The following is a 14296-nucleotide window of genomic DNA, read 5'->3' on the forward strand; positions in this document are numbered from 1 at the left end:
TTGAAATGAGCATGAACGTATGGAGCGAAGTCAACATGTAAAACTAAATTGCATCATGATCACGGACGGTACAACTGTCAAAACGGAGGAAATTATTGCTCTGAAGATTTAATTTTGCTTTCTATCATCAGAATTGTATATTATTATTATTATTATTATTATTGTTATTATTTTTATTATTCTTATTCTTTTATTATATTATTATTATTATTAGTGTTATTAATGTTATTATAAATATACTGTGGTTTTATTATTGATATTAGCCGGACTATTTGTATTATAATAAAAGTCACATTGGAGAATTTAATTTGTTTATAGGGCCTATTATTATTCTCTTTCTTCTAATTGTGTATTTATAATGTATCTTTTATCTATTTATAGGCTGTTTATTTATTTATTATCATAACATATTTTATCATTTATTGATTTATTATTATTTTCTTAGTTGTTCATCTAACAAAATGAGTACCATTTTGGGGAACTATATTGGTTATAATAATAAAATAATGATAAACGATATACAGGAAAGGATATCATAACAATTGTCCACTTGACAAGGTGATTAGCGCAATGTCACGTTATATAATAGGAACAATAGCTGAATGGCTAGGATATTGAATTCTTTGGTATTAATCATTGACTGGTGTGCTATTATTAATCAATGGAATCTGTATAATATATATAAAATCAATGGATTCTATAATATAACCATCGAGATATTTTATCTCGATGATATAACCAGATTCTTATCATTGATAATTTTTTTTTTTAATCAGCCATCTTTCATTTGTATGAAAATGTTTAATAAATCATAGACAGTAACACGGTAACACCATGGCTGTCGAAAGATTTAAAAAAAAAGTTCAAAATGAAATCACACTTCTAAGCCCCTATATCACTAAACTTGAATGTTTAACATGTTTGAGTATATTGAGGGATAAAAAGGAAGCTTTTATTTCAAACTCTAATGGTGACCCGCAGGTCAAATTGCTAGAATTGTACATTAAACACACCTAAACAGACACAATGCAATTTGCAGGCAGCAGCTTAATCAGCGCCAATATTGCAACATTGAAACAAACAACTATACAAACATCCAATCCAACCCAACCCCATCCCCAGTAGGCAATGAGGATAAAGTGCCTTGCCCAAGGACACAACACGTTGGCACGAGCGGGGCTCGAACTCGCAACCTATGGATTATGAGTCGGGCGCCTTATGGATTATGAGTCGGGCGCCTTATCCACTCGGCTACACGTGCTTATAGCACTAAGAAAAAAAAGAAGGAAGGAAGGAAGAAAGAAACTTGCGGAATAAAAAAAAAGATGGATTCCCTGCCCTGTCCATTCAGTCTTTCCGATATGCCGATTTTAGATGAAAAGAAAGGAAACAAACGAATCCGCCCTTCAAAATATTATAACTTTAGCCCGATTTTAGATGAAAAGAAAGGAAACAAACGAACCCGCCCTTGAAAATATAATTAGTCCGATTTTAGATGAAAAGAAAGGAAGAAAAACAAATGAAAGAAAGAAAATCAGTTCAAAACTGTTTAATATTATACAATAACTCATAACCTCCATGCTAAAAAGACAAAACAATTTTTTGTTAAAACATATGGAATAAAATTAAAAGAAAGTCACTGAAAGAGAAAAAACAAATAAGAAAGAAATATAATTTTCTAATTTGCAAATTTGATAAGTATATTGAGGGATAGTGTTTAGAAAGAACGAAAAAACACGCGAAAAAAGACAAAACAATGTTTTGTCAAAAAATGTGGAATAAAATTAAAAGAAAGTCACTGAGAGAGAGAAAACAAATAAGAAAGAAATATAATTTAATTTTCTAATTTGAAAAAGAAAATCACCCCTTTACAAAGATCTTAATTAATTATCTAATTAAAGGATGCTATTATACAGTCTACTCTACAGCCTGACCATGCACACGGCATAAAACGACCAACTTCTGTGCTTCCAAATCTGGGTATTTGATATACCCAGATATGGAAGACCTATGTGGGCGCGTGAACAGGAAAAATAACGAGTTATGAAGTTTAAAATGAAATATATATATTATCACTAAACGCATTATATAATGCAATCACTTTGTAAACATGTTTGAATGCTGAACATGTTTGAGTATATTGAAGGATAGTATTTAGAAAGAAAGAAAAAAACACACCAAAAAGACAAAGCAATGTTTTGTTAAAAATGTGGACTAAAAGTAAAAGAAAGTCACTGAAAGAGAGAAAATAAATAAGAAAGAAATATATTTTATTTTTTAATTTGAAAAATAAAGTCATCCCCTTATGGATGCTATTATAGGGCATGCAGTGTACAGCCTGGCCATGCACACGGCATAAACGACCCACTTCTATGCTTCCAAATCTGGGTATTTGATATACCCAGATATGGAAGACCTATATGTGAGAGCGTGAACAGGAAAAATAACAAGTTATATGATGTTTAAAATTAAATATATAATTATTTCCAATTTGAATGCAATGCAAGAATAAGAATTAATATACGAAACTAACTATAAATTGCACACAGGTGACAAATGGAGCAGAAACTGTGTCAAATTATGTCAATCACTGATTATATCTTGTCTCATATGAGAACTGTTATATATCAGGCTCAAATATCTAGTGGCCCGTCGGGTCAGCATTGTTGGAAGTTATTATGGCCCAATGCAAAATCCACTGGCGCAGGGCCACCGGACCACCGCTTAAATCTGTCCCTGCCTATACGGGTGAAACTGATAATTGATAATTTAGTTATTATCAAATTTACATTCTAAAGTTATTATGTAGGCCTACAGGCGAATGCCATGTTGCATTCGTGACGTGAAAATATACTATTATTCAACAAAGAATTAGGCCTATTTATAAGCGCTTCGACCATGTTGACCGTGTCCAAACAGGGATTTCCCTTTTAATAAAGGAGCACCGCGCAATGCCGCATGTAGAATAGGCCTATCCATTGGTATATATTCATTATAGCTGTCAATCATCAGAATAGTTAGATTGTACCCTTTTTCATAAATAAGTACGTGATTAATATTATAATAAATATAGGTGTGGTGTTTGCTATAAATCAGTAATTTGCAAAGAAAAAAGACAATCAGGGGGTTAGCGACCTTTAATTCATGCAAAATTTACCATTAATGGCCAAGTTGACCTTCCCGTTTTCGGCTTGCGGCTAATCACAGCGTATTATACAATTGTATGACTTACCGAAATATGTTAATAGGCCCTTTAATCAACATTGATTTGACAATGATTGACAGACGAGATACAGATTAATTATACAGCATAATTATAAATCATATATGTCAATCATTTGCATAGGCCTATCGTCATTTGGGTTTTACTTTTTTATAGACCTCATGAAAGAAATAAAGAAAGAACATTATAAATATTTGAACTTGACAATCTTTTAAAAATTGTGATTTGACCATATAGGCCTAAATGATCATGATAATTATGTGCATTTTAAAAAGAAAATAAAACCAATTTTCCAAATCTGGGTGTGTGAAATACTTCAAGTATAATTATATTGGGGATAAAGGGGAAAACAGAGTGCACGAAAGACGATAGAAACGCAGAAAGAAAAAGAAAGAAGAAAAGGGTTGTATAAGTTGTTATGGTGAGACGGTCATGTTTTATGATATGAAATTTACAGTGAGCTCTACAGTGAGCTCTATAAATCGTTATCATATGGCATTATTATAAAGTCTCAAATTTATTTTCGACATTCTGCGCTTAAAAATACTTCAAAGTCCATTAATGATGTAGGCCTAGATTGCTTATGTGCGTGTTTAGTATTTGTTTGTCGGGTGTGGGGTGAGTGTGTGGTGAGTGTACAACAGGGGTGTGCTGGTTAGTTTATGTGATGAGACGCTTTTGTGATGCTTTATATGGTGAGCTCAAAACGCATTTTTCCGCATTCTGCGCTCAACATCTATAATACTGCGTGTATGTTTGTAGGATTGGGTGGGGTGTGTGGGGGTTGTGTAAGGCGGATGGGTGTGTATTTTGTATTGTAGTTTTGATATGATAAGCCTTGGAATTTGGTAGTAGGGCCTATATGCAATCAAATAAAATCAAACCGGCCCTATATCATATCACTAAACACGTTATTGTCGATCAATTCGTAAACATAATTAAATGCTAAACAAGAAAGATTTCCCTGTCTATTCCGGTGATTCCAACAGAAATTTAAGAAAGAAAGAAAGAAAAGAAAGAAAAAAAATAATCAAAGACAGAAATCAAAAAAAAGAAAGAAATGATTTATCGCTGACCACATGTGGCATTAAAAACACTCCACGAACCATTATAAAACAACAATTCAAGTCTTTGCCGCAAATTAAGAAGCGCACGCCCTATGTACCACGAATTAACGTTTGCAACCGGCAATGAAAACAAGAAAGATTTCCCTGTCTATTCCGGTGATTCCAACAGAAATTTAAGAAAGAAAGAAAGAAAAGAAAGAAAAAAAATAATCAAAGACAGAAATCAAAAAAAAGAAAGAAATGATTTATCGCTGACCACATGTGGCATTAAAAACACTCCACGAACCATTATAAAACAACAATTCAAGTCTTTGCCGCAAATTAAGAAGCGCACGCCCTATGTACCACGAATTAACGTTTGCAACCGGCAATGATCACACACCTCGGAATTTCGTATGGGTTGCTCTGGAACAATGAGCACAGCAGTAAATTTCACACAAAATGCACTTTTTAGTAAACTAAAGGACGCCGTGCTGGGATTCGAACTCGTACTCGTAGTCGTACCGTCACGCACCGGCTTCTTTACATGTAGAACGATACCAGTGAGCTACAAACTTGACTGCTAAAAATCTCTAGGAAGAAGGACACTCGAGGAAAGAATTGGAGGATTTGAGCTTTTCACCAAATGACCCTGCATGTACGTACTAGGCTATATAGGCTAGGCCTAATAATATATCGAGCTGTAACCCATGACCGGGGAACTCATCACAGTGTGAGGAGGAGATGGTCCAGAACGCCGATGTAACCTGTCAATCTTAATTATGTCATGGCCCTGAAAAAACCCAAAATAGTATGTTTAGACCACAACTTTGTTCCAATACGTATGCTCCTTTAAGAAAGGACTCACAGGAAAGGATATAGGCCTACTTATAGACTTTTAGCATTTCAAAATTTTTCACCAAATGACCATATACTATACTACACTCCTCAAAAGATTTAAAGGATCAGATGAAAAATTATCAGCATTTTTGAAAACAAAGGATATGATGGATGATAATACTATTGATAATTGTGCTTGATCTTTCAAAAGGCAAAGTAGCATAGGGCCTAAAAGTAGGCCCTATAAGACTCGTGATCATGACATGACACTCGGCTATGCAAACTTGACTTTCAGTAGGCCTACGTGCGTTTTTCACACAAGCACGATCCGAAATTATATGGTTATAATGATGCATCCTATCACACTAGCCTATACACAAATCGGATAATCCACTAAGTATTTTGAAATGAAATGCTCAAATAATATTAGTAATAACCCCGGGGGGGGCACTCAACTTTGGAAGTGACGGTATGTGCCTGTCAATAGGCCGCCTCTTTTGAAGTCGACTATACCCGATGACCCCTTTTTTTAAAAGCCATACCCGATGACCCCCCCTTTTTTTTAGTTGTGGCTACCCAATGACCCCCTTTTTTTGGTTGAGGCTACCCAATGACCCCCTTTTTTCTAGAATAGCATCATCAAAATGAACAAAAAAATGCCGAAACTGTCAAATTTTGCTCAATTTTTTCAAAATTATGCCGAAATTTTCAAAATTTTGCTCCATTTTTTCAAAATTTTCTACCCGATGACCCTTTTTTAAAAATCTTATACTCGATGACCCCCTTTTTTCAAAATATTGTACCCAATGACCCCCTTTTTTATTTTGTTTGTACCCAATGACCCCCTTTTTTAAAATATCGCTTTGTACCCGATAGGCCCCTACTTCGCGACTCTGCTAGTCACATACCCGTCACTTCCAAAGTTGAGTGCCCCCCGGGGTAATAACTACAGATAAAAAAAAAAAAAAGCCTACATGACAAGGTATTAAAGTGAAATAACCCTTCTGGCTATTTTAGTCTGAATATGACATTATCTCTATATTTCACTATCCAACATTTAGGCCTACCGGCTATTTCATCAAATGACTCTACCATTAACCTGTAAACCTCGGCATGCATAGATGTAGGCATAGGCGGAGCTGAGTGGGGATATTTGTGTGTAGGCCCAATATACTGGTCCCGGGATAGGGCCTATATATATATATATATATGATATATATATATGATATATCAAAATGAATCGATGCACGCAAACGGTACTGTTTCTTGTTTTGTTTTTAAAAATTTTGTTCTTAACAATTTGCCATTCGTATAGTGTTTGAACGTCATCAGAGCTTTCGACATGGTTAAAATATACTAATTTATTTATTTATGCAAAACGACTGCAAAAAGAGACTAGGTCGTGCGCAAACTAGGAAATTCCCATGAATGCGCAGATGCTCAAAACATAGATTTCCCGAGTTTGAGCATGATGCGCAAAACATAGATTTCCCGAGTTTGAGCATGATGCGCAAACTCAGGAAATCCCAAAAGGACGCAGCTTTTAAGAGCTGCGCATATCAAGGAATTGCTGGGTTTGAGCAGCTTTGGGATGCGCAAACTCATGATATCACCATTTCCCGCATGCGCATTTTTCTGCGTAAACTCATGAAATACGGTATATTACATACATGGAAATATTCACCGTTTGCAACGGTTGGGCGTGAGAACGACACATCAATCGATTATTATAGCACCGTATAATCAATCGATAATCGGTTCCAGTCTGTCAGTGTCAGTGTAGCAGACAGAGTGCGCTTGTGCTATCTTCAGAAGAAAGCAAGCCAAGCTGCGAGGAAAATGTAGGAAAATAGGGAAAATATAGGAAAATGAAGTGGGAGAAAAGTCAATTTAGAAGAAACTTGAAAGAAACGTAAGGAGAATAGGCCTAGAGGAAATGGAAAAACGGAAAAGAAAATGAAAAGAAAGTTGATTTTAAGTGATGGGGAAAAAACTTGAAGACTGAATGAACTACTAAGGAAACACAAAAAGTTTTAGATATCATTCGCAAAAGGTTAAAAAGGTTACCACAGAAAACTTTTCAATTTCGGGTTATATAAAGGGTACCGTATATAACGGGTATAAAACGTTTGCATTTCTTTCAAAACATTTTTGGATAACTTACTGCAAATATTCTAACATTACCGTATGTTATTTTAGTATTGATAAAATATTTGGCAAAAAATGTTTGCAAAAAGTATTTTACAATAATTGTTTGAATTTTTTTTTAAATATTGTTGTATTGTGTTTTCAAACAAAACGTTTTAAAACGTTTCCATGACCTTTATATAACTCGATATTTATTGTTATCAAACACGTTTTTATCAAAACCAAACCCAAAATATAACTTGTTTAAAACGTTTTAAAAACGTTTTGTGTTTGCTGGGTAAGGACTTGAATCAAGAAGGAAATAAAAGGAAATTCAAATAACTGAGAGGGTAGGCCTACGTGACGTACGTGTCTACCGTTGGGTGGGGTACTCACATAATGAATGTGAGACACTACGGGTCAGAAATGAATAGGTCCAGTGTTTTGGTAAACTCCTTGACATCCACAGGAGAAAACACAGGCTAAACTCCAGATTTTTAGTTAGCACGCGCGCTACGTGCAAAATTTAGGCGCTCGAACTAAAGTAGGCTACTCCTCCCCCAATCATTGTTTAGGCCTATACAATAAAAAATAAATAAAAAACATATAAATCAATGAATATGGCCTTTAGCACTTTGCAATAATAGTAGGCCTAATAATGCTTTTTCTAGTATTCGAGTATTAGAAATAAAATAGATAATGATATTAATATAATTTACAGCTCACTCATTAATTTAATTATTGTTTAGTTGTAGTTGAACTTTGCCCATAACATTTGTTGCCGGATATAGGTGTAGGCCTATATCATACAGCTCGTTCAAATAAAAAGGAAAGCAACATGGCTGCTGCGACAAGGCATGCAAGGGGACAGATTCGGTTGATTCTTGATGAAGCTACCCTTCAACTTTGCCAAAATTTGGATGCACGTGACATCCTCAAAGCTTTAAAAAGCCAGCATATTCTGAAGGATGATGACGTGGCTCAAATACAGAGCCACAGTCGAAGTGACGACCAGGTGGACGAATTACTAAAAATTTTGAAGAAAAGACCAACAAAAGCTTATTTTAGATTTACGGAAGCTCTGCAAAACGTCGATAGTGAGCTCTATGATGAACTGAAGCATATTGAACAGAAATACTTGAATTCATCAGGTAAGGGTACAACCTATACTTCAGCAGGAAGAGTCTATCTGTGTTGGTGAAGGCGTCCTTTTCATGCAAAACACACATTCTTCTAAGTTCTATAGCTCCTAACTTCGAGGTAGGAATATTCTTGAATATAAACGTAGGCTATATGGTATAAAGCCTATAATCATCGTGTGATATGGGGTCCTATAGGACTATGCCGGAGTCCGCGTACAAAGTAGGCCTATATATAAAATAGCATTAGGCCTATAGCCTTCCATCCGGAAGATTATCAAGGAGCTTTAGAACCTGAGACGAATATACCTAGTAGGTATATTCGTCTCAGTTTTGAACTATATGGATTTTACCATGAATTATACTATAAATTATAAATTTTGCCTTATACAATTATTATTATCCTAAACTTATGATTTTTAGGGGGCTATGGTGCTAGCCCACCCAACAACAATAATGGGTTGCCAAAGACTTCCCTCTAAGCTCCCATAGAATATAGACCCACTCTTCTTCATGATGACTTCGTCCACTATATTATTAATCTTTATAAGCTGGACAATCTTTGCCGACACCCGAACAACCTTCAGTACCAGCAGAAGATCAGTTACATTTCCCGACACAAGTTGAGCCATCCATGCCGACACGATTGCCGTCAGATCAACCAGATCCATCTGCATCATACCAGCATGAAATAAAACCTGATGAAAATGGCCTTTATGAAGCCTATCACGTGAGACCGGCACCAACGCCAACGTCATTTCAAAGGAATCCAGACAAAGTAAGAAAATTAGATGTCTATTGCAAAATTGACAAGACGGTGAAGTGCCTGTTTCAAGAGTAACTCAAATGGTTGAGCTCAAAAAAACCTTTTTGGTTCTTTGAAGAACTATTTTATGTTTTTACGGGTTATGATAGTGTTTTTTATTTTTTACGTGTTCTCATGTCGCACAACAAATACTGTCCAAACGCTCATACCAGAGCCCGTAAAGAGTGGCAATTTTTCCTCATTTTGACTGGGGAAGTGACTGAGGAGAACACCAACCTATATGCCCCTGGCCCTGGCGTCATCAGAAAGAAAAGAAAAGAATGGTGGTGGTTCAATAAACTATTCTGGAATTTCCCGGAAAAGGTCCTGAAATAAAAGTTTTAAATCCAGTTCTTATGAGCATGCAGTCTATTATAGTACAGAACGTGTTGGAAATCTTTATGGAACCATAATTTGTCAGAAGGGTTTCGTCACCATGGTAACGTGGATGTTGCATAGAGGACAAGAAGGTTCTAGCTTGAACCGTTATGATCTCGTGAATGGAACCCCCAGCAAGTGCGTCTAGTCTGAATCTATATTAAATCATAATAATGGCTAAATTACTTCTTCCCATTTTTCAGAGCTACACAAGTCTTCTTGAATCGGATCTGAAGGGCCGGGCTTACATTTTAAACGTCAAGGAATTTTATGGCGGTAAAAGTAATGGTGATCCACTGCCAATCCGAAATGGGTCAGAAGTGGATTTTATGAATATGAAGCATCTGTTCAAAGAGTTGGGATACGAAATCACTGACAATTTTAATCTTGCTGCTGAGGTAAAAAAACCAACACTATTGATCAAACATTAAAACTGAAATTATATAATAAAAAAAGCACCGCAGTTTTTTACTATACATAAAAAAAAAATTTTAAATGCAGATTCAAAAGTTACACCTAATCTATTAATAGTGCACTCTTAGGGGAAAAAAAGGTTCAAGTAGAACCTAAAATGGTTTTTAAGCTGTCCTGAGTCCTGTATGTGGAACCTTTTAAGTTTCCTTTTAAGGAACTATTTAAAAATGGTTCTACAAAAAACAGAAAAGGGTTCCGGAAAGGCTAGAAAGAACCATTTTATACCTGAAAAGGGTTCTGGAAAGGATAATAAGGACCACTTTGGGTTCTTTTAATTTTCAAGAACCCTTTTCTCCTGAGGGTTATACATACAGGACAGGCAAGAACCCTTTATTCTAAGAATGCTTTTGTTGTTAGACCCAATACAAAAATGTTCTTAAAACCTTTATTTAAAACGTTTTTTAAAATAACATTAAAATATCGGGTTATATAAAGGTCATGAAAACATTTTTTGAAACGTTATTATGACATATTCATGATATTCGGGGCAAACGTTTTTGCAAATTATTTTGTAAAAATAATTTGTTTTGCTTCATAATTCAGGATTTCAAAACAGTTTTTTGAATGTTTTATATTAAAACTTTTTTATACCCTTTATATAACCCGACATTTTAACGTTTTCTGAATAACGTTTTCTTGAATCTGCATCTTTTCTTTTTTTCTTTTTAATTTAAGAGCTGCAGACAAATAGCTTGCAAAACTAATAATGTTTATTTTTGCTATTTCAGTTTTAAAATTTTATGCATTTTGAGTTATTGTCTAGTAAAAAAAGGAGGGGGTAATAACTTTTTGTGATAATATGTATTCTCTTAACAATGTTTTTGCAGGAAATTTACACGACAGTTGACCACTTTGTGTCGGAACTTCCTCAAAGTGCTTCTTCTGTGGTAGTTCTGATGAGCCATGGTGGTGTTGGATTCATCAACGGGGCAGATGGAGAAGTGGTTGAGATCAAAAACATAGTGGAGAAGTTCAAACCTACGAATTGTCCAGCTCTAGCCAATAAGCCAAAACTATTCTTTATTCAAGCATGTCGTGGAAGTAAGGAAACCATATTATAGCCTATTTTAGAAAAACAAACAACTAACAAACTAATTATATTAGTTGGCTTAGTTACAATGTGAGAAAGAAAAGGACACTTGCTACTGAGTTATAAATGGTCACGAATCTTTCTGAAACTAAATATTCGGAAATGTGCTGAGGTTAGTTTGTTTGCAAATACAATGTTCATTGTGTTTTCCTCATACTGATGAATCAAGGATAACTACAACCCGCCTCTTTTATATTGACTGCTGAGGACAGCGTTAACGAATGCAGGGGTTGCAGTTCAAAGCCGTACGTTTTTGCCATGGTCGCATCGCCACCGTCGCTGCTTTAACGGCCCGGTTTCAGGGGTTGTATAAAACTTATAAACAGAAGGTTTATAAATGGCATTCGGCAGTATGCAAAAGTCAGAACTAATGTAATTTGTCGTACTCATTTGCATGTGCCCTCAGTCCCGGCCCTCAGTATTCGGACAGCTAGCCTATACTTTGAATCTGAAAGTGATATGGTGTTGCTGTAAGTGACCCGTTGCATGTAGGTTTGCCAAAATAAGTTTATCATTAACCAATAAGGAAAACTTTGTTTTTGATTTTTAGGAGATTTTGATCGTTCACATTTGGAAGTTGATACGGTTGAAGCAGATTCAGCCGTGGTTGCTGACGTCACTGATCATGCTGATGGCCCGGATGTCACTGACAATGCTGATAGATACATAGCATTTGCAACAACCGAAGGTTAATCACGATTTTTCTTATACTGTTCCATATTCTTTTTTTTTGGATTTTATTCAAATATTGTGTAAGGAGTCAATAGTAATGAGAAAACATGCTTGAAATGGAATCTCATTGACACATTTCTGATTTTTTTAAAGAAATCCTTCCTGATTTAATTTACAGGTTCGTTCATTCATAATTCATTCATTCGTTCGTTCGTTCGTTCGTTCGTTCGTTCATTCATTCATTTATTCACTTATTCTTTCTTTCTTTCGTTCATTCATTTTCATTTATTTGTTTGTTTGTTTATTTATTTATTTATTTATTTATTTATTTATTTATTTATTTATTTATTTATTTATTTATTTATTTATTTATTTATTTATTTATTTTTTATTATTATTATTATTATTTTTATTTTTATTTTATTTTTTATTATTTTTTATTTTATTTATTTCATCATATCTCGAGCATACTTCTTTTTCCCACTAGGTTACTTGTCCTTACGTAATACAAAGTCCGGATCGTGGTTTGTGCAGGCAATAGTGGAAGCTTTCCTAACTAGTGCTCATGAAGAAAGTCTCCACCAACTTATGAATCAGGTAAAGGTAGGCCTATACACTATATTAAAGTATTCTATGATGATAGAATCAATCTAAATAATATATATAAAAAACTCTTTTAGAGCGAATGTTTTGCAATTCCCAGTATATATATTCGACCGCCATGTACTGCCAAAGTTTGGCACGACGGCTTAGGCGCCGAAAGACGGGGTGTTCTCAAGGTTCCTTGAGAGTCTGAGTCGGAAGTCTGAATTTATACATGATCATGATGATTTTTAAATTTTATTAAAATAAGCCGTATATATGATCAATACACCCTATACGCGTAGGCCTATTATAAATATGACAAACATTCCTTATCTTTTCTCTCTTTCTTCGGTTGTTTGTTTATTTTCAAAAAGTTCTATTCTGGTTTACTGTCACATTAAATACGCGATTGTGTGTCCGTTATTTTTGCAGGTGACCAATCGGGTTTCTGGGAGGAAAAGCCAGTTTTACGACCAAAACACTCGGACACACAAGAACGTCAGACAAACGCCTCAAATTACACATAGTTTGCGGAGGGATGTGTATTTCCATCCAAAATACCGAGAAACATTATCATGATATTTAGCATGAATTTCATTATCATAATAATCAATCTTCTTCCTACGAATTTAGATTCTTTTCCTACAAATCTGGGAGCTACACTGCAAAAATTGTGTCTAGCAATAACTGCATGGAGACATGTCTTCAGAATTAAGACATGTCTAAGACATGTCTTTGTGGGCTTTGTGCAATAAGTCACATATCATAACCACATATCTTCTGGTTATTCATGACTTTATGCATATGAGTCATGTCTAGTTTAGAGACATTGGAAAGTGCGATAAGACACGACTCGAAGCATTAGTGACTTGTTAGAAGTCACTTATTTAATAAAGTGTCTTTAATATAATTAGGACATGAAGTAAGACATGTCCCATTCTGATCCTATAATTAAGACATGACTTAAGGCTAGCTACATACTTACTTTGTTGATGTCTAGTAGCTAGTCATGTCTTGGATAAGGACATAGCTCAAAGTCCTGTCTTTCCACAAGCCATGTCTCCATGCAAGACATGACTTGCATAAGGACATGGCTAAAAAGTGGCTTCAAAGTCGCGTCTTAAAATAGTGTCCTCAGGTAAGACACAATTTTTGCAGTGTAAGGAAAGCCTATTACCCCAAGGTGTTTCATCCGGCATACTAAAACGCTCAATCGTATTCACACCCAACTATCAAACATAGGAGGTAAAAAGGAGCTAAAAGGGGTGGAGCCGACCATTTTACTTGGTGGTTTCTCAGTAAAAACCATAATTTGATCCGATTTCTCGGAACTTGGCTAGTGGTCAGACTCCTCAAGTGTCCTATTAGGGATGCAACATTAGACTTCAAGATGGGGGTTAGGAAGTTTTGAAAAAAAACTTCCAGCAAAAAAAATCTGTCCCCATCAACACACACACACAAAAAACTTTCCCCAACTATAACTGTGTATAAATGTGCATGAAATTTTAAAAAAAACAACACCGCCTTTGGGCGAAAGAAAAAATCCCCGACCCCAACAGCGCAACTTCCTAACCCCTCTTGAAGTCTAATGCGTCCCTTACTAAACTTGTTCGGTGTTCAGCATCTAAAATGTACAAATCGAGTACAAAGTGTCATTATAGTGTTTAGATCCTAAACGCTGTTGTTGTTGTTGTTGTTGTTGTTTTTAGTGTATATAAAATAAACATCGGACCAGACGCGCTTCCCCACCCCTGTCCACACAAACATTTCACTTTTCTGACATTCTAAAATATGATGCCCCAAGTCGCAATTATTTTGTTGGGAAAACTTATATTAGGATTTTGTTTTCATGATATTTCAAAAACAAAAACTTGAAACAAATAATTGCGTATCAGGCTAATCATTGTTCGGAAGTAC

General features: G+C 35.2%; 1 protein-coding gene across 1 annotated transcript; it reads left to right on the plus strand.

Annotated features, from left to right (window-relative positions):
• Positions 1-8074: 8074 nt before the first annotated feature.
• On the plus strand, positions 8075-13084 carry LOC140147196 (caspase-3-like). Its single transcript, XM_072168977.1, has 7 exons — positions 8075-8387; positions 8927-9153; positions 9762-9956; positions 10860-11073; positions 11673-11810; positions 12282-12391; positions 12812-13084. Exons 1-7 carry the CDS (start codon positions 8075-8077, stop codon positions 12956-12958), a joined length of 1344 nt encoding a protein of 447 aa, XP_072025078.1. The 3' UTR covers positions 12959-13084.
• Positions 13085-14296: the final 1212 nt, after the last annotated feature.

Source organism: Amphiura filiformis, chromosome 3, assembly GCF_039555335.1.
Source record: "Amphiura filiformis chromosome 3, Afil_fr2py, whole genome shotgun sequence".
NCBI classification, from domain to species: domain Eukaryota; kingdom Metazoa; phylum Echinodermata; class Ophiuroidea; order Amphilepidida; family Amphiuridae; genus Amphiura; species Amphiura filiformis.